The sequence below is a fragment of the Colobus angolensis genome, unplaced genomic scaffold (assembly GCF_000951035.1).
Source record: "Colobus angolensis palliatus isolate OR3802 unplaced genomic scaffold, Cang.pa_1.0 Scaffold16, whole genome shotgun sequence".
Lineage (NCBI taxonomy): Eukaryota > Metazoa > Chordata > Mammalia > Primates > Cercopithecidae > Colobus > Colobus angolensis.
In genome coordinates, this window is record NW_012114710.1 from 2214977 (window position 1) to 2239352 (window position 24376).

The 24376-nt window shown below is 39.4% G+C and overlaps 1 protein-coding gene across 1 annotated transcript in view; it reads right to left on the minus strand.

Moving 5' to 3' along the window:
• Positions 1-24376, minus strand: part of INTS8 (integrator complex subunit 8) — a 63150-nt gene that overhangs the window by 3522 nt on the left and 35252 nt on the right. Inside the window, exons 12-24 of the mRNA XM_011937199.1 lie at positions 22740-22850; positions 19347-19548; positions 16390-16511; positions 11293-11477; positions 10776-10809; positions 9774-9830; positions 9637-9698; positions 5035-5153; positions 3558-3661; positions 2443-2493; positions 896-969; positions 757-821; positions 556-599 (exon numbers count right to left, since the gene is read on the minus strand). Of these exons, the coding sequence (XP_011792589.1) occupies positions 556-599; positions 757-821; positions 896-969; positions 2443-2493; positions 3558-3661; positions 5035-5153; positions 9637-9698; positions 9774-9830; positions 10776-10809; positions 11293-11477; positions 16390-16511; positions 19347-19548; positions 22740-22850 (1230 nt within the window). The remainder of the gene's footprint in view (positions 1-555; positions 600-756; positions 822-895; positions 970-2442; positions 2494-3557; positions 3662-5034; positions 5154-9636; positions 9699-9773; positions 9831-10775; positions 10810-11292; positions 11478-16389; positions 16512-19346; positions 19549-22739; positions 22851-24376) is intronic.

Below are 24376 nucleotides of genomic sequence, written 5' to 3' on the forward strand. Positions count from 1 at the left end.
ATGTTGACAACTGTTCCAGAGAAAAATGTAAAAAGAAATGAGAATAAGAGTACTGGAGGGAAAAGGAAAGCAGACATTGTTACTTTATAAGACGATCAGGAAAGGATTGAGGAGACACCTGAGGGAAGTTGGATGTTCTTGGAAGAGAAAATTTCAAAGGCCCTTCTTAGGTGGTGAATGTTCTTGGCTTGTTCAAAAAACAGAAGGGGTACTGGTGTAGCAGAAATTAGCAAGGAGGAAAAGTCAGATGGACAGGCTAGAGGTCAACTTGTATATAGCCTTATAAGCCATTGTAAGACTTTTAACTTTGTGTGAGATAATAAGCCATTGGAAGGTTTGGGGCTGAGAAATGACATGCTCTAATATTTTAAAATAATATATAATGACATGGAACAGCTAAAATTATCAAAAAAGGATCTTTTATGACGTAAACACTGATAATAAAGTTCTGGCAGTAACTAGGCACACAAAATCTATTTTTTGTTGGTTCACATCTTAACAATTGTTTAATATTCTGGGAACTATACCACTGAAGAAACGTGTAAGGTAACTTACTGCAATTTGTCTTTTATCTGTTTCTCCTCTTTTATGATGAAGATCTAATGAATCAGTTAAGAAAAATAAATCTGACAGTATTAAATATGAGAGAATCTCAACTCATTTTCAGTTTTGATTTGGAAAATATACAATATTAAATATTCCTTTAACTTATAGAAATGGATCATTCTAACATCACACACATTGATGAAAGGATACAAGTCAAGTATTCCAAAATGGTAACATCCCATATGTAGTCGTAGTAGGAGTCCATAGCATCGTGACTGAAAGAGAGAATTCAGTTACTTCTTAAGCAGAAAAATGTTGACCTCATTATTTTAAAAAAAATTATTCATACCTGTTTTGTTCTTGCAAAGATTTAAACGCTGTTTTGTAGTCAATTTCTCTGAGGAACTGACATAAAATGGCCACCTACATTAACAAAGATTTGAAAATGGTTTCATGTAATGAAAGCTTGGTTTTACAGAGTAATCTTGAATTATTTATATAAAGAATATATTCTTTAAGAAGCCTTATAGATCACATTGAATCAGCTCATTTATGGATTCCACCCAATTTTAAGTTCAAAAACCTTTATACACGTGTCTGTCTGACCAATATTTTCTTCATCAGTGACCTAAACCACAAATTTTTAGAGGTCTGTTTGAATGAGAAGCTGGCAAAAAGCCAGTTCAGAAAACTGAAGGGGGTGGAAAACTGCCAAGCAAAAGTGTCATGACATTCAAGGACATACAGAGCGTGCAATAAAACCTTTCGCAGCTGGCAAGTATAGATGCTCATTTTGGCAAAATTTAGGCTGCCAGTCTGCTTAACATAGAAAAACATTTCACTCAGGTCATAATGTCCATCTCTTTAAAAAATAGTTTTTATTGATTTAATTCACAAACCATAATAGTTACCTTCTTAAAGTACCCAATCTGGTGGGTTTTAGTATATTCACCAAGTTGTACAACCATCACCACTATGTAATTTCAAAACATTTTCACTACTTCCCTCAAAAAAGTCCATTAATTAGCAGTCACTCTCCATTCCCTCTCACCTCAAGCCTCTGATAACCACTAATTTACTTTGTCTCCATACTCTGAACATTTCATATGAATGGAATCATAGACTATGTAGCCTTTTGTGTCTAGCTTCTTTCACTTAGCATAATCTTTCAAGGTTCAGCCATGCTGTATCACGCAACAGTAACTCATTCCTTTCTATGGCTGAATAATATGTCATTGCATGGATATGCTGCATTGTGTTTAGTCATTCATCATTTGATAGACATTAGGGTTGTTTCTACTTTTTGGCTATTATGAATAAGGCTGCTGTGAACACTTGTGTACAACTTTTTCTGTGGACATATGTTTTCAATTCTTTTGAGTATACACCTAGGAGTGAAACTGCTGGGTCATATAATACTTTTTTACCTTTTTGAGGAACTGGGAAACTGTTTTCCTGAGGCTGCACCATTTCGATGCTACACCATTTTATATTCCCACCAGCAACATATGAGGGTGCCAGTGTCCCCACATCCTCACCAACATTTGTTTTTAAATGTCTTTAGAGTACGGCCATCCCAGTGGGTAGGAAGTGGTATCTCATGGTTTTGATTTGCATTTCCCTAATGACTAATACACATTTCTAATCTAAAGTATCTTTAAAAACTTGAAAAATACTTTTTTCCCATTTAGGAGGTTTAAAGGTCAATGTTTTTAATTCATACTTTCATTTTAGTTGACATTGTATAAACTATTAAAAAAATTAAAGAATATGCCAAACTCTTACATACCCTAAGTGATTTCGATATGTAAAATAAATATAATTTCCAGTTCAATGCTTTATTATAAACTCTAACATACATAAAAACAAAACAACTTCATAATATTATAAACTAACCTGTGTGTGGCAATTCAGCAAAGAACAACATTTTATCATTCGTTTTATTACCTACAAAAGCAAAATTCTCATTATTTTCAAAAACCAGCTAACATGGATTGTAACAAATGTGCCACTTCACAAATGTGAAGCTGTGTGTGAAGGAACAGGGTATGTGGGAACTCTGTACCTTTTATTCAATTTTGCTGTGAACCTAAAAGTGCTGTAAAAAAAAAAAAAACTAAAAATCTAATAAATGTTCAATCTTATTTCAAAAGCCATTATAAGTGTTTTTAAAATATCATTTAAGTTATGATACTGGTAGCCTACATCGGAGGAAATAGCAATGCATATCAAAAAAAAAAAAAAAAATGGACAAAATTTGATACCAGGTGCAGGAATGAGGAGGAAATGGGAAGAAGTAGTTCAAAGGGCACAAATTTGCAATTAGAGTAAGTCCAGCAAGCTGATATACAGTATGAGGACTAGAATTCATTATACTGTACTGTATACTAACAATTTGCTGAGAGATTTTAGGTGCTCTTATCACAAAAAATGGGTAACTAAGGAAGGCAACGGATATGTTTCTTTGTTTGACTGTAGTAATCATTTCACTGTGTACATTAAAACATAATTCTGTATATCTTAAATATATACCAAAGAAATTAAGAAAAAAAAGGGATTTAGGAGATAAAATCCATATGATTTGAGAGCTAACTGGATGGTGGCAGGAGGATCAGTAAAGAAAAAAGTCAAAAATGATGGCCAGGGTTTGGGCTTGAATAACTCAGATGGTTAAACAAAAAAGTTTGTTTGGTATTTTGCAGTTTTTTTTTTTTTGTTTTTGAAAGGGCACGTGAATTTATTAGGAGTGTATTAGGAGTTTATTACTTTATGGTAAAGTAAGATACAAATCAGTTTGGACAAGTTGAATTTGAGGTGTTTTGGGGGAATCAAGATAGCTATAAGTGCTAGAAATAGGGACAATGAAAATACGGAGAGCAATCTGTTCTAGAGTCATGAATCTGGGACTTACAATCACATTACAAGGAAATGGGTAAGTTCAGCCAAAAGGGGGCCCATGAAGAACATATACAGGTAGGCAAGAAGCCAGCCAGCCCATGAAAACAATTTACCTGGTCTGTATAAACATCAGGGGGCACAGCCTTGTTAAAGAAGTCAGAACACACAGCTCCTGCCTGGAGGTAATAGTGAAGAGCTGCTGAATACTGATTCGTTGCTGAAACAGAAAAACAGACATAAAGCATTAGAGGTAACAGTTGAAAAACAGGGCGTCCTTTGTGAAGAGTCAGGTGAAACTTCATAAGTTAACACAAGCAGATTAAACCACAGATCTAGAAATAAAACATTAGTTCATATTTCTTGCCAAATGTCCTAGCACAGAATTTAGTATTTGGAGATTTTACTTCCCAAATGTCCAAACTAGAAACAAATTATAATTTTGTGAAGTAGTTCAGAATCGGTATATCAAGAACTTGACAGCTATCAAGTTGATATCTTGAATTTGATAGATATCGAGAATCTGATAGCTTCTTTTGGGGACTGGGGAGGAAATGAGCATTAAAATCAGCATTTGCGTCAAAGTAATCCAGAGGAATGATGTGGGAAAGGGCACACATGAAACAAGACTGGCCATGAGCTAATTACTGTTAATTAGTAGCTGGGTGGTAGATATATGGGTGTTCAGCCCACTATCCCTTTTATCTTCATATCTTGAACTTTCCCTTTAAAAAATTCAACTCATGAGGAAACAAATACGATAGGAAAAAAATCTTAATAAAAAACCAACTCCTAAAACACAGATTCTGAAATGATTCTAGTCAGAAATTTTATTTGATCTGTAGAGTGACAGAAGCACTGAAAGTTTCGTACCAAGTGGGAAAACCTTATCACATACAACCTAGCACAGGGGTAATGGGGAGACTTAGGATCTATCTCCAAGAATAAAAATAATGATCAAGTGTACCTGGAGAGTTTAGAACCTCTAAACAGCATTTAAAAAAGAAAACCTCATTCTCCTTAAAGATGTTTTACCAATTAGATTTTAAAAATTCATGCCGGGCGCAGGGACTCACGCCTGTAATCCTAACACTGTGGGAGGCCGAGGCGGGCGGATCACCTGAGGTGAGGAGTTCAAGACCAGCCTGGCCAACATAGCAAAAACCAGTATCTACTAAAAATACAAAAATTAGCCAGTCGTGGTGGTGGGTGCCTATAATCCCAGCTACTTGCGAGGCTGAGGCAGGAGAATCGCTTGAACCCAGGAGGCGAAGGTTGCAGTGAGTCAAGATCATGCCACTTTACTTCACTCCAGCCTGGGCGATAGAGCAAGACTCCATCTCAAAAAAAAAAAAAAAAAAAAATTCACTACTTTTTTAAAAAAGAGAATAAAGGTAGCCCACACAAAATCAAAAGCATCTGAACCAAAGGTTCCACACTAAAAAAAAGTATAAATACTTTTACCACTTTAATTTACTAAAGTAAATCTCAAGAAAACTTAACAAGTATTGCAATAAAATAGGTCATATATTTACTTTCACTTCAGAAAGTGCTATAAAAACAAAACACAAAGCAACTAAACATCTCACTCACCAAAGTAAATATCTGCCTGGATAATTAACCAGGAATGGTTATTTGGATTTATACTTAGTGTGTATCGAACTAGCTCTTTCACTGTGATTGCCACAGCTTCAAAGTCCACAGACTGCAGGCTAAAAGGAAAGACACATAACATTAATCTCTATTTTAAAAGTCCACTTTAAATTCCATGCATGTATTTATTAAAAACAAAAAGACTCAGCCAAGATTTAGGTGAACATAAATATAATGCTAAATACTAGGAGTAAATGTACTATAAGAACTATCAACACAACTAAGTCTAAGAGAGTGTGATGGGCTAACTTTTTATGAGGGGTTGAAAACAATCTGATATTTGTTCTCTTTTCTTCAAAATGTCAAAGGTAGACAAGGCTGCACCAAGAAAGTGTATTTGCATCTTTTACAAATGATTAAAGCATATAAAAGTAGTAAGACACTTACCTTTGCTTTTAGCACGATTTATGGGCAACAAAAGAGACTCATAAAATGTCCCCATTTTTCTTTTCTTTTTTTTTTTTTTGAGAGTCTCACTCTGTCGCCCAGGTTGGAGTGAAGTGGCGTGATCTCAGCTCACTGCAACCTCCACCTCCCGGGTTCAAGCGACTCCTCTGCCTCAGCCTCCTGAGTAGCTGGGATTACAGGCACCCACCACCACACCGGCTAATTTTTTTTTTTTTTTTTGGTATTTTTAGTAGAGACGGGGTTTCACCATGTTGGCCAGGCTGGTCTCAAATTCCTGGCCTCAGGCACTCAGCCTCCCAAAGTGCTGGGATTACAGGCCTGAGTCACCACACCTGGCCCCCAAATGATTTTTAAGTTCTGTTATCTATGAGAAGCCACAAAAAAATCAAGGACTCGACACTGACAATGTTGCCATGGGGCCTTACATCCACCTTAAGGCTTCTTGCAAGAGTTACCGACTCCCCTCGAGATGTTTCAGGGGCCCTAATGGGGTGAGGGACTGGATATCCAAGTATATCATGTCAGTGCATTTGGCAGCCCCCAAGAATCAAGAAAAGGGTACTGCGGCCTGGCTAAATGTGGACACCTTGAGGTACAGAAGATGGAACTGTGAAGAGAAAAGCGAGGCTGGCACTCAAGAAACTGCTAACTGCTACCACCTCCTAAGAGCAGTAAAGCACAAGGGTAGAGAATACAAGCTGTGGATTCAGACACATGGCTCTATCATTTACAAGGTGAATTCAGACAAGGTACTTCTGTTGCCTTGAGGGTTTACAGTTTACCCTAACTCACCACTGTGCCCAGTACAGTGGAAAATGAATTGTGGGATTATTAGCAAATAGTCAATTATTTACTTAAACTTAAATAGTTATATAAGTTAAATTGGCTTATAATTTTATAGGCATTTACAAAATATTACAAGTCTAAGAATTCTATACATCAAATAGTTGGTTTTAAAAACGTAATCTTCAATCCAGTGCCATTTCCACTATTCTTGGAATCAATAAAGACTCCCACTCAGGAGAAATACTTTTCTCTAGTCAAACATTTAGTCATATTTTGTTTTCTCTGGGTCAATTTACATTAAAGTATTTTCATCATGAAGATAATAGTTAAGCCTACTATGTACCAGTCTTTATTCTAAATATCTAGCTTAGAAAATGTATTATTTCGGGCAGGGCACGGTGGCTCACGCCTGTAATCCCAGCACTTTGGGAGGCTGAGGCAGGCGGATCACAAGGTCAGGAGATCAAGACCATCGTGGCTAACACGGTGCAATTCCGTCTCTACTAAAAATACAAAACGTTAGCCAGACGTGGTGGTGGGCACCTGTAGTCCTGGCTACTCGGGAGGCTGAGGCAGGAGAATGGCATGAACCCAGGAGGTGGAGCTTGCAGTGAGCCGAGATCACGCTACTGCACTCCAGCCTGGGTAACAGAGCAAGACTCTGTCTCAAAAAAACAAAAAATAAAAAATAAAATTAAAAAAAAGAAAAAAAGAAAAAGAAAAGAAAATGTACTATTTCATCCTCACAATTCTAAGGCAGGTACTATTTTAGAGACGGGGAATATGGCACAGAAAGCAACTTACTGAAGGCATATACCTCTAAGTGAAAAGGCTAGGGCTCAAACCCTGGGTGTCTGACCCATAGTCCCTAGGGTAAACAATTCCTATGCCTCATTTATAAACACACTGGAAATCAATCATTACAGTCTAAACTTAGGCCACAGAGGTAATACTACAGAGGCTAAAAAACACAACCATTGGGTGGGGCGTGGTGGCTCACGCCTGTAATCCCAGCACTTTGGGAGGCCGAGGAAGGCAGATCACAAGGTCAGGAGTTCGAGACCAGCCTGACCAACATAGTGAAACCTCATCTCTCCTAAAAATACAAAAATTAGCTGGGTGTGCTGGCATGTGCCTGTAATCCCAGCTACTCAGGAGGCTGAGGCAGGAGAATTGCTTGAACCTGTGAGGCGGAGGTTGCACGGAGCCGAGATCACGCCACAGCACTCCAGCGTGGGCAACAGAGCAAGACTCCGTCTCAAAAAAAAAAAAAAAAAAATTAGCCAGGTGTGGTGGCACATGCCTGTAGTCTCAGCTACTCAAGAGGCTGAGCCTGGAGAATTGCTCAAACCCGGAAGGTGGAGGTTGCAGTAAGCCGAGATCATACCACTGCACTCCAGCTTAGGTGACAAGAGTGAGACTCTGTCTCAAAAAAAACCCCCAAAAAAACAAAAACGCAACCACTGAAACCACCAATTAAAAATGCAAAACTGGGCTGGCCACGGTGGCTTATGCCTGTAATCCTAGCACTTTGGGAGGCTGAGGGGTACAGATCACCTGAGGTCAGGAGTTTGGGACCTGCCTGACCAACATGGAGAAACCCTGTATCTACTAAAAATACAAAATTTGCCAAGCATAGTGGCCCACAACTGTAATCCCAAGTATTCGGGAGGCTGAGGCAGGAGAATCACTTGAACCGGGGAGACAGAAGTTGCGGTAAGCTGAGATTGCGCCATTGTACTCCAGCCTGGGCAAAAACAGCGAAACTTTGTCTCAGAAAAAAAAAAAAAAAAAAATCCAAAACTGACAGGCATGGTACTCACGCCTATAATGCCAGAGCTCTGGGAGGCCAAGGTGGGCAGATCTCTTGAGGCTAGGGGTTCAAGACCAGCATAGGAAACATGGTGAAACCCCATCTCTACTAAAAATATAAAAATAAATAGCTGGGGGTGGTGGCGTGCACCTGTAACCTCAGATACTTGGGAGGCTGAGGCACGAGAATTGCTTGAACCTGGCAGATGTAGGCTGCAGTGAGCTGAGATCTCGCCACTGCACTCCAGCCTGGGCAACAGAGCAACACTATGTCTCAAAAAAAAAAAAAAAAAAAAATCAGAAACACAGCATGACGGACTCTGCAGTTAAAATGCTGTGAAGCATGCACATGTGCTTCATGCAGCATGGTGCTCCCTTGGGAAACAAGCCTCAGTAAGTGGAAGGCAGGGGCACTCACCTGCTCTGACCCTCCAAATCCCTGGACAAGACAAGGGAGCTTTTCCAATCTCTAAGATTGAGATGGAAACAAATTCTTTACTGTTATTCTATTATCAGCTTGCCTATGCACTGAAATCTTTTCTTCCTCAAAGATACCACTAAGAGTAATAACACAAGGCTTGGACAAGCACAAAGTAAGAAGAGTGAGAGGGAAGGCAGGGAGGAAAAACACTTGGGAGGAAACAAGTGGATTCCCCTATATGAGAAGTTGCTATGTGTGGGAAAAGAAAAATGTAAATGATTCCTTCAAGTAAATGAACACTTTTTCCTTCCCTAAAAAATGTCCCCATCATCTTACTGTGATTCTTAGGTAATGCATGCAAAAGGGAATATTTCTCAAAGTAATTAAAGAAGTTTAGCATAGTTCCTACAGCAACTAAAAGAGATTGGGAGACTTTTTGATAACTGCAGCATTAGATGAGACATACAAAAAAATTATGAAAAAACAAATCACTTTCAAATGGATACTTGTAAAAGAAATAAGATGCTGGAAACCTGAAAGTCATTCTTTCATTGGCCCCAATTTTCAAATTCTACTGACAATCAGGACCACTTTATCTTCTGTTCTAAGGCTGATAAATCTTAACTCCTACTTAAGAGTTATGCTGGGCCGGGTGTGGTAGCTCCTGCCTGTGATCCCAGCACTTTGGGAGGCTGAGGTAGGTGCATCACTTGAGGTCAGGAGTTTGAGACCAGCCTGGCCAACATGGCAAACCCACGTCTCTACCAAAAATACAAAAATCAGCCAGGCGTGGTGGCGGACACCTGTAATCCCAGCTATTTGGGAGGCTGAGGCATGAGAATCGCTTGAACCCGGGAGACGGGGGGTGCAGTGAGCAGAAATTGTATCACTGCATTCCAGCCTGGGCAACTGAGACTCCGCCTCAAAAAAAAAAAAAGTTATGCCTTATCCACAATCTATAGGAAGATAATTATCAAATAGAGAAACACAAAGACTGTAGAATCTTAGCAGATTTCTGGTCCTTTAATAAAATTATCTAAAGGTATCTTTGCTAGTCAGAATGGTTTCCAAATACATAACTCATTTAATAAAATATAAGCTATACCACTACTTACTTGGGAATGGAAGATGGCCAAATAGAAATGTGTTCAGCTGTAATATCATTCACAATGTCCTCCTTTAAAAAGAAAAAAGGTGTGATTTACAAAGAAATTTCTTTCAAATTTTTTAAATGAAATTATGAAATACTTACCCGAACATTGTGAAGTTTCACAAAGAGTGATAAAATAATAGTCAAAACCAGTGGTTCCTATGAGAAAGAAAACACAGAATCCTTAAATAGTGTGTGTGTATATTTATTTTTCTCCTGTCAACCTCACAGACATCAAGCAATTTAAAAGACCCTTGCCTTTTTAAAATTTAGCATCTGTTTTAGCATGTGCTTTAGCACACTAAAAATCAATTTTATTTTTAATCGCATGTGGGCAGGGGGGTGGATCACAGCACATAATTTATATAAAATTAGCATATTTAAATGTTTGGCTTATGGTGCTATCTCCAAGTTCAACTCCTCACATAACTCTTAAGTGACTTTTTATTCCTTCAAATAATGTTAAAAGGGTGAAACCTAGGTTATGTCCAGTAAATAAATATGACATTGATCCTACTAAGCAAAAATTAAAGCCAGGCTTCACACATCTAGTCCCTATTATGAAGACTTTTTTACAATTTAAAGAAATACCTGCTCTGTTCACTAAAACATGGTAAAGTAAATTTCCAATCAGATTATCCCACCCAACAATAATGATCACTGAAGAAAAGCACATTAACAGGCCACTTTAATAATTTAAGCAGAAGCCAGGCAAGGTGGCTAACACCTGTAATCCCAGCACTTTGAGGGGCCAAGGAGGGAGGATCATTTGAGACCAGGAGTTAGAAACTAGCCTGGGCAACAAGGGGAGACTTCATCTCTACAAAAAGTGAGCTGGGCATGGTGACATGTGCCTGTAGTCCCAGTTCCTCAGAAAGCTGAGGTGGAACGACTGCTGAACCTCAAGAGTTAGAAGATGCAGTGAGTTATGATCACACCTCGGCACTCCAGCTTGGGTGACAGATCAAGACCCTGTCCCTTAAAAAAAAATTTAAATTAAAAAACAAACAATAATTTAATCAGTATTTGAAGTACCCAATAATTTTTAGTCATAGTCTACAATAACCAGCAATAGTAATTAGAGCAATTTTTAATAAAACTTACTCGTAATTTTTTGATAAAAGAAAGCAGTTCACTCCTACAAAACAAAAATTTTTGAATACACATTAAATATCAGAAATTAAAAATAAAATCAAGAAAGTAAATTATAGATGAAGGATTATTCTTAATGCTCCAATTCGGCAAGTATGAAAAGGAATGTAATATTCTATCGTCATACTAACCTAATAACATTTCTTCCCTGTTTTAATCACATGTGAAGTCTTCAATACTATCCAACCTTAAACACTACTGATTTTTAATTCCAGTTGATTAAATGATTAATAGTTTCTTAAAATGACTTAAAATGACTTAAAATTATAAACAGAAGATATTTCCAAAGGTGGCCAAGGCAGACAAGTTCATCACAGATGAGTACTACAGAACTCGTAAGATTGTCCAACTTTATGATATACACAATAAAAGCTGATGTTCTTGAAATCAACCTTTAATAGGTCAATAGTATAAACAGGATAATTATTAAGAACTCAAACACAACTGACAGAAACATACCAATACATACCGATACATGATACCTAACGTAGATTCCCTCTGCTTTATTAGACTAACTCTGCCATCATTTCCTCGTTTGTGCTGACTGGACACACTACAGATTTGAACAACAACTTCCCAAAGGTCTTTGGCAGTCCGTCTACTTTCTTTAGGGCCTGGAAGTTCTTTGCATGTAGCTGCTAAAAGCTGTCCAAGCTATAACATGAAAAACAAAACACACAAAAGATAATCTGTAATGTCATGCACATTAGTTCTATTATCAAGGCACACTGGAGGAAAGATGGAATGACTGCCCAAACATACTAAGCACAGTTATTTTATGCTGTGCATTGTGTACGACCTTTGAGGAATTTAGGGCTCATTGTCTACTGACAGATCTGAATCTGAGAAAGATCCTCTGGTTCAAGCATACAAACTTTGTCTCTGAACAATTATAGTCTAGTGAAAATGAAAATGAGACAATGCAAAGAGATAGGTGATTTATTAAGTGGAAAAAAAACCGAGATGCTAAATAGTATTATCCCACGTTACATCGGGAAAAAATTGTGTAATGGAAGGCATACACCTAGATATTAACTGTAGTAAAAGCCCGGGGGTGAGATTAAAATACTGCTTAGATTTTTCTCTCTCCCTTGCACATATATGCACACATACAACTTCTAACCACTAAAAAAAAAAATTGTTTCAATGAAAAAAATAAGAAAATTGAAGTTGATGGAATTAAGGGATACAGACTTAAAGCAATTTTTCTCTAAGAAAATTGGTAGCAACTGGGAATGGAGCTACTGCTCATCTGAGGAGGTAGAATTAAGGCAGGACAGGTTATATAAAGTGACTGGTGTGAATAAATGCAGCCTCAAGGACCTAAGATGTAGGGAGCACCCAGAAATAAAGAGTGGAAAAGCTAAAAACAAAAGACAGAGAAACACTAACTTACAATAAATTCAGAATTTCTTTTTTTTTTTGGAGGCAGGGTCTTGCTCTGCACCCAGGCTGGAGTGCAGTGGCATGATCTTGGCTCACTGCAACCTCCGCCTCCCAGGCTCAAACGACTCTTGTGCCTCAGCCTCCCGAGTAGCTGGAATTACAGGCATGTGCCATCATGCCCAGCTAATTTCTGTATTTTTAGTAGAGACGGGGTTTCACCATGTTGGCCAGGCTGGTCTCAAACTTCTGGCCTCAAGTGATCCATCCACTTCTGCCTCCCAGTGTTGAGATCACAGGTGTGAGCCATGGCACCTGGCCAAATTCAGAATTGGGACCCGTTATTCTTGTTCATATTAACTTTTATACTCCATGGCTCTTGTAGAGGGTGCAGTAACAAGGATAATTTCAAATCCATCAGGAAACCCTTGTTTCTACTTAAAATGGACCTAGAAAATTTTCTAGGGGTCCCTACTGCTTAAGGCAGCTTTTTAAAGGCGGCAGCAAGATTGCGACAAAGACAAAAATTGGTGGTTTTTCTCTACATTTTCTGTTATGAAAAATTTCAAACAGAAAAATAAAAAAAAAAATTCAATAAATACCTGACACATTGTGACTATTCTGCCATGTTTGCTTTATATATCTACATAAATTGTTTTGTTAAACCATATTAAACTAAGTTAGACACAATATTTCATCCCTAAATACTTCCATATACATCTTCTAAGGACAAGGACATTCTTCTCCATAACCACAACTCTGTGATCATGTCTAAGAAAATTAACAAGAGTACTGTGGCTTTCCAAAGCTCATAAGAATAACATAAAAACCCTACCTATACCAGGTGAATGGATATGGACCAATGGCCTAGTAGGATATTTCATCCTGCATGCTCACCTAAAATACTCGCCTCTGACAAATGGAATCATGATACATGCAGCTATTCACTGCAGTGTAACGCCAGGGCTACCGATGCTCTTAGCTCAAATTCATCTTCTGTTGTCAAGGATCATATGCTTTAGGTCACTGAATTTATTACATAAATTACATTTTTAAAATGTTCAGAGGTCTTAGGCCCCAAATCAACTGAATTCCACAAACATTCGTGAGCACCGACTATATGGTGGGCATCATGGAAAGCAAAACATAAAAATTAACTGCCCTGAAGCAGTTCACTGTCTTATAGAGAAGACAAGTGGATAAATAATTTATTATTCAGCATAAACACAACAAAAGAAATAGTCAACAGTACAACAGTACAAAGGAAGCAAGAAGATGAAGTGATTTACTCATTTACAGAGAAAAGAATATGGGAAAGCATGGAAGAAATCACACAAACAGGCAAAGCTGGGAAGGACATCCTGGCTAAGATGACAAACAGCATGTGCACAGGTGCAAAATGGAAACATGGCGTGGGCATGCTGGTGCTGCCAGCACAGGGCTGGAACACCAAGGGGCAGGTGAGCTGCATCTGGAGGAGGAGAAGCACGCACACCTTACGAGGGTGGTAGGCCACATGAACAACCTAAGGTCTTAGCCTACACTAGGACCACTGTGGCTGCCAACCCCTACTACTACCACCTAGGCTCTTATCATCCGAGTGCCTATAAACCTGTGCCCTTTCCATTATGTGACACTACCACTCACTCTGATCTAAGGGGCAGACTAGACAGTTTTACATTATTTCAAAAGGGTGCATTTTAGTCACATGCTTAAGAATTTTCTGTGCCTATTTGTGTTATATAATACATGAGTAGGAAAATATATAGCAGAATAGAAAACATTAAATCACTAATACCCCATTATCCAGAGATAATGGCTGTTAATATCCTTTCAGACTTTTTCCTACACGTGTATGCGTGTGTGTGTGTGTGTGTGTGTGTGGGTGTGTGGTGTATTCCACACCAAACTGGAAGTGTGGACACTGATTCAGATTATATTTTTTTTCAAAACACCATCCCTCATTCTAAACTTTCTCTAATTCCTTTTTCCTTGACATTAACAAGGCAGTGAGAGGGCAATTATGTATGGAAGGTGGCACACAAAACCCTAACCACCAGATGACATATGAGGAGACACCTAAGTGACAATTCTTTCGCAAAGTCACCACACATCCTTCCTGCTTTTGGAGCAGATCAGGGGAACTGCAGGAAGCAGTGAGACAGCCTCTCCCAGAGTTAGGCAACCAACAAAACAATTTCCTGTGTTCTTACACATTGCAGACCCTCAAGCATTCATTACACAAACACATGCCTATCTCTCCTGGTGCACAGCTCCACAGAAGTCACTGCCAGAGGTAAAGAGAAGAGTTACTCTACTCTCTTTGCACTCGGTGACAAGCTACGATTCTAAGTGTAAATGATAGTAACCTTGGAACAAAATGGTTCCCTCATCTGATTTTCTTAAAGGCTAAGAAAAGACTGTTGGGCATAATGAGACAAGTACCCAAGATATTAAGAACTCACATTCCAGAAAGTTCACTAAAGAGACAGAAATGATTCAGGCTGGGTGCGGTGGCTTATGCCTGTAATCCCAGCACTTTGGGAGGCCCAGGCGGATGGATCACCTGTGGTCAGGAGTTCTAGACCAGCTGTGGCGAAACCCATCTCTATTAAAAATACCAAACAAAAAAAAAATTACCCAGGTGTGGTGATGCACGCCTGTAATTCCAGCTACTTGGGAAGCTGAGGCACAAGAATGGGTTGAAACTGGAAGGTGGAGGTTGCAGTGAGCTGAGCCGGTGCCAATGCACTCCAGCCTGGGCGACAGAGGGAGACACAGTCTCCAAAAAAAGAAGAGATAGATATGATTCAATGTCTGAAATTTCAAAGAAAAGGATAATTCAAGTATGGCAATTTTCATGAGCAAGTGTAAAGATAACAAAAAGAGGGGGAAAACTGAAAAAAAATCAATAAACTCTCAATAAATCCTCAAAGGGTTAAAATGAAATGAGCTCAGTTTTTAAAAGGACATACATGAAATATGAAGGAAGAAACAAGTAACCGAACACAAATGTTACAAAGTGGTACAGTTTTACAAGAGTTCCCAGATAAACACAGATTTAAAGGATTTTGTATTACTAAAGACAAGTTGGGACAAACAAGGAAGAATAACAAAAGGTAATAGGAACAAATAAAAATAATGAGAAAATCTGAAGGACCAAATATACCCAAAAAGGAGAGTGGGACTTACAATGTTAAATCACTACATGTTTCACTTTGTTTCTTGGTGTTTTTTTTGAGATGCAGTTTTGCTCTTGTTGCCCAGGCTGGAGTGCAATGGCGCGATCTGGGCTCACTGCAACCTCTGCCCCTCGGGTTCAACCAATTCTCCTGCCTCAGCCTCCTGAGTAGCTAGGACTACAGGTGCCCGCCACCATGCCCGGCTAATTTTTGTATTTTTAGCAGAGACAGGGTTTCACCATATTGGCCAGGCTGGTCTCAAACTCCTGACCTTGTGATCCACACACCCTGGCCTCCCAAAGTGCTGGGATTACAGGCATAAGCCACTGTGCCTGGCCTCCTTTGTTTTTTTAAACTGTAACACCAGAAAGTGAGAAAAACCTACTACTTATTCAGTGTGTATAATATTAACACATGAAAGATATCATCTTAGAAAAAACCTCCAGTTTCTCATTAGTTTTGATATTTTCTGTACTCAGAAGCATTTTAGGTTGCAAAGGATATAATTAAGACAACAAAATAAACAACTTACTACCAATTTACTGAATAAATTCTTTTATTAGGGGAATAATTACTAATAGCAAACCTGTTAGAGATTCAGAGATAGCAAACTTAGAAGGGTAAAATTCTAAAGAAGAATAAAGTGTTCAAATGGAAACGAGGAGAAGTGCATCCCTGACGGACTCCATCAGTTCTAGAGTGTGATTATAGCAACCAAAGCAAAGAAAGTCAATCTCTCATTATCTTAGGATTACACCAACGTGTTATCTGTTAACTAAATAATCTGTGACTACATGCTCATGAATTATAGGGCATTAGAAAAAAATATTAGAACAAGGTCAAGTGCATGAATTACCAAAAACTATCCTTTAACTACAAATCAACAAGCATTTGTCCAATCATTTGTATCACAGAAATTAGACAAGTTCCCAAACTAGGATAAAGTTAAAGAAACAAGTATAATACTATCCTCACAATCCTTTTATTTAAACATTAATTACCTTAACATATGGATTACTCTGAAGCAAAAATGCAGGAACTTGGAGTGTAAGGTATTCACTTTCCCTCCAGTTTAACATAAAGGCAACACATTCCTCAGCTATAACTTGACGAAGAGGAATATCTAAAAAGCAAAGAGGAAAACAGTTGGAATTACCATCACAACATTAAGAACAAAGCAAATACTTGCTCAGATTTCAACTGAATAAAAAAACAGGCTGGGTATGGTGGCTGACACCTGTAATCCCAACACTTTGGGAGGCCAAGGCAGGAGGATCACTTGAGACCAGGAGTTCAAGTCCAGCCTGGGCAACAGAGTGAGACCTTGTCTCAAAAAACAAACAAAATTTTGTAGAGACGGGGTCTCGCTCTGTCACCAGAATGGAGTGCAATGGTGTGATCACGGCTCACTGCAGCCTTGAGCTCCCAGGCTCAAGCGATCCTTCCACCTCAACCTCCCCAAGTAGCTGGGACCACAGGTCCCACCACACCTGGCTAATGCCACCATACCTGGCTAATTTTTGCATTTTTGTAGAGATGGGGTCTCATATGTTGCCCAGGCCGGTTTTGAACTCCTGAACTCCAGTGATCTGCCTGCTTCGGCCTCCCAAAGTGCTGGGATTACAGGCATGAGCCACCACACCCAGCCTCCTTATTTTAAATACTGTTTATAAGCACAAGCTATAGGACAAGTTGCTGAACATTTAGTAAGTTAGGAGTTTACAAAAATTATATGCAGAGCTATCAGTCCTTTACCCTCTCTATCCCCAAAAAAGGGATGTGAACTACAAACTGATAAGCCAAAAAGGTAGTACAAAGAGACTAATAATTTAAAGGAACTTTCACCCATTTCAAAGAGTAAAAGCACAGGCTTCAAAGTTGGGCTGATGGAGTAAAGTCATAGTTCTGTCTCTTCCTGTGTGACTGTGGGCAAATTCCTCAATCTCTCTGCACCTCGGTTTCTTAGTTACAAAATGGGGATAAGGAAACAGCAGCTACTTCACAGAGCTGCTATGAGGACTAAATGAGTTATGCACCTGAAGCTTAGAACAATGCCTGACATGTAGTTAGCACTCAACAAACATTAGGGTTTAAACATTCTGTCTCATTTCAGAAAAACCATGCACGGAAAACCTACCTCCCACTTTTAAAAAGTAAACATGCATACAGCAGCATGTGTCCTTTAGTGCCAGCATATTATTAGATCAATTCTCATGAAGACATTACAATATTTAAGAGCACTGACGTGTTAAAGCTCAAAGGCATTCTCTCTATAGGGTACTAAAAAGTTGTGATCTATCACTGCATGCCCCTGCTGGAAACTAGACTTTAATTAGAAATTAAGTTAACCCCATAGGACTCAAGATGGTAGCACTTGCTTCTGTTCTGACATTACTATCACCTTCCTTTATAATGCAATTCCACTGTTTATACTATTAAATGTGTACAGTATGATTTAATTGCTCTAAATACTCCTAAAGCAGAAAAATAAGAAACTGCTTTAACTAAGAAAGATTTATATGTCACAGATGATCATTTATATGGTAAGCCCCTTTTCATAGTAAGACATTTACAGGCCGGGCGCGGTGGCTCAAGCCTGTAATCCCAGCACTTTGGGAGGCCGAGACGGGCGGATCACGAGGTCAGGAGATCGAGACCATCCTGGCTAACACAGTGAAACCCCGTCTCTACTAAAAATGCAAAAAAATTAGCCGGGCGTGGCGGCGAGCGCTTGTAGTCCCAGCTACTTGGGAGGCTGAGGCAGGAGAATGGCGTGAACCTGGGAGACGGAGCTTGCAGTGAGCCGAGATCGCGCCACCGCACTCCAGCCTGGGCGACTGAGCGAGACTCCGTCTCAAAAAAAAAAAAAAAAAGACATTTACAATTAGAATCTAACACTCAAGATGTGTTCCAAAATTAGCCACCAGTGAATTTCTAGCCCACTGGCAATCAGTGTGAATGCATTTTATGGCTATAATGAGGAAATAAAACTTCAATCTGTATACTAAAGGACATTTTGATTCTTTCAAACACCTGAAAATTGCAATATAGTTTCTCTAGTTAGTGTAGAAGTATCCCCTAAATTTCATGTGTACCTGGAACCTGAGAATGTGACATTATTTGGAAACTGTCTTTGCAGATGTAATTAGCTATGATCAAGTCAGCTGGGTTAGGGCTGAACCTGGATCCAATGACTGGTGTCCTTATAAGAAGAGAACATAGACACACACAGGGAGAACGCCATGTGAAGACAGCAGCAGAGACTGAGCGATGCAGCCACAAACCAAAGATTGCTGGGCCACCAGAAGCTAGGAAGATGCAAGGAGTCTTTCCTGGAGCCTTTCCGGGCAGCACAGCCCTGTAGACGCCCTGACTTCAGACATCCGGCCTCCAGAACTGGGAGATAATATATTTCCATTGTGTTAAGTTACCCAGTTTGTGGTACCTTGTCACAGAAACCCAGAAACGAACAGTTTCCTTCATTTTTCCCAATGTTCTCAAGTGAACACCAAACCCAAATTCTGTTTTAGGAGTGAAATAACTTTTTTCAAAGATGATAAAAACTCAACTGGGTGTGGTAATTCATGCCTCTAATCCCACCACTTTGGGGGGGCGAGGAGAGTGGATCACCTGAGGTCAGGAGTTCAAAACCAGCCTTGCCAACATGGTGAAACTCCATCTCTACAAAAATACAAAAATTAGCCGGGCATGATGGCAGGTTCCTGAAATCCCAGCAACTCAGGAGGCTGAGGCAGGAGAGTCACTTTAACCCAAAAGGCAGAGATTGCAGTGGGCCGAGATTGCGCCATTACACTCTAGCCTGAGTGACAGAGCCACATTCTGTCTCAAAAAAAAAAAAAAAGATGATTACAAACTCAAATAAACGTGCTTTTAAATTTTCCCCCACAATTATCTAAGTACTGAGTTTCTGAAATTTGTCTTTGTGAACCAGTCTTACCAGGAAGCCTCATTTCCAGATAGCCTCGTACCCTACTTATAAGGTCGGATGGCGGTCTCTCTCCTGCCTGCCCTGTCTCAGCTTCATGTGTATGAATATCCAAAAGCAACATCTCATTCAGCATGACCTGACGAAGCTTTGGTGAGAACTCTGTTACCAACTCCAAACAAGCAGCAAAGAGCTGTTTAGCATGGGAAAAGTCCTATGAAAAGAAAAAGAATAGCCTGGGTCATCTTTCCTTTGGCGCCAAAAAATGTGTGCCTTTATGACGACAGAGCGAAGAGGAGAAGGATTAATTCAAATGGTTAACGTTGCTTTTCTCAGGGAGTAAGGCTCGATAGGATTTTCATCTCTGTATTGTTGATTTATTCCAATACATATTTAATACCTTTGTAATTTTAAAAAAATCCAGTAAACAATATAAAATACCTGCTATATTATGCAACTTTCATAAAAGTTATAAAATAACCAAAGACTTCTGTATTATACAGGTGTAAAATTCTATTACAAGCACCCTTCTCCATCCAACATATTCAGAATTAGATCTTAGACCATTCAAGGGTTACACATTTCAAAATCTTTGCACACCACCCTACTAGCCTATAAAATTGGCTAACAAATAAAATGAAATAAATCAGCTATGATCCAAGTCCTTTCCTACGCATCTCTTATGTTTCTAAAGACTAGATTCTATCGCTCCACATACTTCATTCACTCCCATAACCTGGCTTCTACCCCCATCATTACAAAGAAATAGCTCTCACAAGCCAAAGACCTTTTTTTTTTTTTTTTTTTTTTGAGGCAGAGTCTCGCTCTGTCGCCCAGGCTGGAGTGCAGTGGCCCCATCTCAGCTCACTGCAAGCTCCACCTCCCGGGTTCAAGCCATTCTCCTGCCTCAGCCTCCCGAGTAGCTGGGACTACAGGCGCCCACCACCTCGCCCAGCTAGTTTTTTGTATTTTTTAGTAGAGACGGGGTTTCACCGGGTTAGCTAGAATGGTCTCGATCTCCTGACCTCGTGATCCGCCCGTTTCAGCCTCCCAAAGTGCTGGGATTACAGGCTTGAGCCACCACGCCCGGCCAAGCCAAAGATCTTTTAATTGTCCAATCTACTGAACACTCTTCTGTTATCTTACAGGAATTAGGGGGCTGCAACTCGGTGCTGTGTATTGCCCTTTTCTTGACATTTTCTTTTCCCCTAGCTATTACACCTTCTACATTTGTCTGATCCTCACACCCATCACACCACTATTTCTTGGACCTAGTATTGCATTCCCGAGGGTCTCATGCTCTTTATATTCTCTCTGGGTGATCTTTGGTAACTCTGAAATCTATAACTCCAGTCCAGACCATTCTCCAAGCTTTAGGCTGTTTCCAACTGTAGCTTCAAATTAAAATTGTAAAAATAAACTCGTAATCTGCCCTGTAAAAATGTGTTTCTGCACATTTACTTGCTAGCATTGCCACTGGTTCTCTGACTCTTAAACCAGAAGTCTGAGCATCATGCTCGATTCGTTCTCCTCTTGCCTTCCACATGAAGTCAGTTACCAACTGCTTCCAGATTTTATCTCCTAAATATTTCTCTAATATGTTCTCTTCTCTCTATCCCTTCTAACACTTGTGATACTTACTAGCTGTGTGCCATTGGATAATTTAATACCTTTAAAACTGAGATAATACCTTCCACAAAGTTTTTGTGAATAAATGAAACAATAAACATATATGAAATTGCAGAACAGTCTCTGTGCCCAGTAAACGTTATTTTAGGTGTGGAAGGAGAAAAGCTGCTAACTACATTCCTCCTATTAAAACTTTTCAATGGCTTACAATTGTCTCATGATGCACTGTCCAATATGGCAGCCACTAGATAAGATGTGGCTATTGAGCATGTGAAATGTGACTAGTCCAAATTGAGAGATTCTGTAAGTATAAAACACTTACTGGATTTTGAAGACTTAGCACATACATTTTCAAAAGAATACAAAACATCTCAACTTTTTATATCAATTACACATTGAAATGATAGTGTAGACATATTGAGTTAAATAAATCATTTCAATCAATCACACTTTTTAATGAAATTATAGATTACACACGTGGCCTACATTATGCTTCCACTGGACAATGATGGTCTACAGCAGCAGTTCTCAAACTTTAGCATGCAACAGAATTACTTTGAGGGCTTATTTAAAAAGATGTTGGGCCTCATCCCAGAATTTCTGATTCATTAGGTCTAGGATGGGACCCCCAAATTTTTATTCCAGCAAGTTCCAGCCATGTGCAGTGGTTCATGCCTGTAATGTCAGCACTTTGGGAGGCTGATGTGGAAGGACTGTTTGAGCCCAGGAGTTCAAGGTCAGCCTGGGCAATATAAGGAGACGCTGCCTCTGCAAAAAAAAAAAAAAAAAAATTCTTTCAAATAAGCTGGGCATGGTGGCATATGCCTGTGGTCTCAGCTACTTAGGGGGCTGAGGTGGGAGGATTGCTTGAGCCAAGGAAGTCCAGGCTGCAGTGAGCCGTGATCATGCCACTGCACCTGGTCTGGGAGACAAAGCAACATCCTGTCTCAAACAAAAAGTTCCCAAATGTCACAGATGCTGCTGGTGTGGGGACGTAGTTAACTTATTTAAGCCTCAATTTTAGTTCATTTCTGCCTTCCAGATGCTGTCTTTAACCTTCCTAAAGAACTCAGTGTATGATCAGTCACGCAACTGCACTGTCTTATATGATTTAACATTACACTTAAGTCTCAACATCCCGGACTACAAACTCATGTAAAATACACTACAAAAGTAATTTTTAAAAATTTTGTTTTTTAATCTTGGTACACAATCTTTACTAGCTGAATCCTAAAGAATACAAATAATATCTTTGCATATTCTCTAAACTTTTAAAAAGGCACAGAGCAGTATTCATTTGATCAAGATCATTTTAGTATAACTGTAACAGTAAAGGAAAGAGAACAGACCAAAATGCCTTTTCAAATATCCTTTTAAGCCTATGATTGTGATTTTAAAGAATAGGAAAAGGTAAGTTCTGGTTCCTGACTTCCTGCTAAAATTAGTAAAGCATATTCTTTTTTTTTTTTTTTTTGAGATGGACTATCACTCTGTCACCCAGGTTGGAGTGCAGTGATGCAATCTCAGCTCACTCCAACCTCCACCTCCCATGAGATTCTCCTGCCTCAGACTCCAGAGTAGCTGACATTACAGGCACCCGGCTAATTTTTGTATTTTTAGTAGAAATAAGGTTTCAACATGTTGGCCAGGCTGGTCCTGACCTCAGTCGATCTGCCCACCTCAGTGTCCCAAAGTGCTGGGGATTATAGGTGTGAGCCACAGCACCAGGCCATAAAGCATATTCTTAACAAGTGTTTGATACACACTTTTACTCACCTTAACAGTACTGCAGTGCAAACCTTTGGCCATAAGAATATAAACCAAATCTCTTGTTAAATTGTCTTTAATTCCCAGGATAACACCACTATAGACAGAAGGTACTTCCCACTAAAAGAAACAAAAAATACATACATACATATATATATATACACACACACACACACACACATACACACACACACACACGCAGAGAAAGCCAAATCTAGATAAGAATCTTTCAATAATCTTCAATCGCATTAAAAAAAATAATTCACAGGTCGTCTCTTAAAGAGAAAGGAAAATCACAGCCATAATATAACACTAATGAAAATGAACACATTCACTACAATCAACAAGTAATAAATAATGGATTGGGATTACTGTTAGGAAAAAAAGACAAAGACTAGGAGTTTTATATATATTAATTCAGGTAATCCTCACAACAATACCAAGGTAAGTACTATTATGCTACTACTGTCATTTTGCAAATGAGAAAACTGCAACACAAAGAAGTTAAACAACTTGTTCAAGATTATACGGCTATTTAAGTATGAGCTGGCATTCAAGCTCAAGCAGGCAGTTAGTCCCAGAATCCCCTATCATAACTATTATGCTATACTTGTTCATCTTAAAAATTTTTGGTTTTTGATTTTTGAGATAGTCTTGCTCCATCACCCAGGCTGGAGTGCAGTGGCCTGATCTCTGCTCACTGCAACCTCTGTCTCCCAGGTTTGAGTAATTCTCCTGCCTCATCCTCCCAAGTAGCTGGAAATACAGGCGCACGCCACCATGCCCGGCTAATTTTTGTATTTTTAGTAGAGACGGGGTTTTGCTATGTTCGCTAGGCTGGTCTTTAACTCTTGGCCTCAAGTGATCCACCCACCTCAGCTCCCCAGAGTGCTGGGATTACAGGCATGAGCCACTGCACCTGCCCTTCATCTTAAAAATTCACACTAACAAATAGCATCAATACTAAAAAAAACTCAACTAATTTTTAGAGCAATTTTTTTCTTTTCACACTACTTGTATGTTTAAACCCAATTTTAAAAAATACAGGTCCGGCGCAGTGGCTCATACCTATAATCCCAGCACTTTGGGAGGCTGAGGCAGGCGGATCACCTGAGGTCAGGAGGTCAGGAGTTTGAGACCAGCCTGACCAACATGGAGAACAACATGGAGAAACCTGTCTCTACTAAAAATACAAAATTAGTCAGGTGTGGTGGGGCAAGACTGTAATCCCAGCTACTCGGGAGGCTGAGGCAGGAGAATTCGCTTGAACCCAGGAGGCAGAGGTTGCAGTGTGCCAAGATCACACCACTGCACTCCAACCTGGGCAACAATAATGAAACTCCATTCCCAAAAAAAAAAAACCCATACATTTCTGGCTGCCTTTTTACTACATCTTCAGCAGAGGAAGAGTAAGAACGTAGTTAATCAGGAGCATTACGATATTGCTTTAATTTCTACTGTATCTGTAGATTACTTCCCTTGTATCTCTAAGCTACATTCCACTGACATGGCATTTTTTTTTTTTTTTTTTTTTTTTTGAGATGGAGTCTCGCTCTGTCGCCCGGGCTGGAGTGCAGTGGCCGGATCTCAGCTCACTGCAAGCTCCACCTCCCGGGTTTACGCCATTCTCCTGCCTCAGCCTCCCG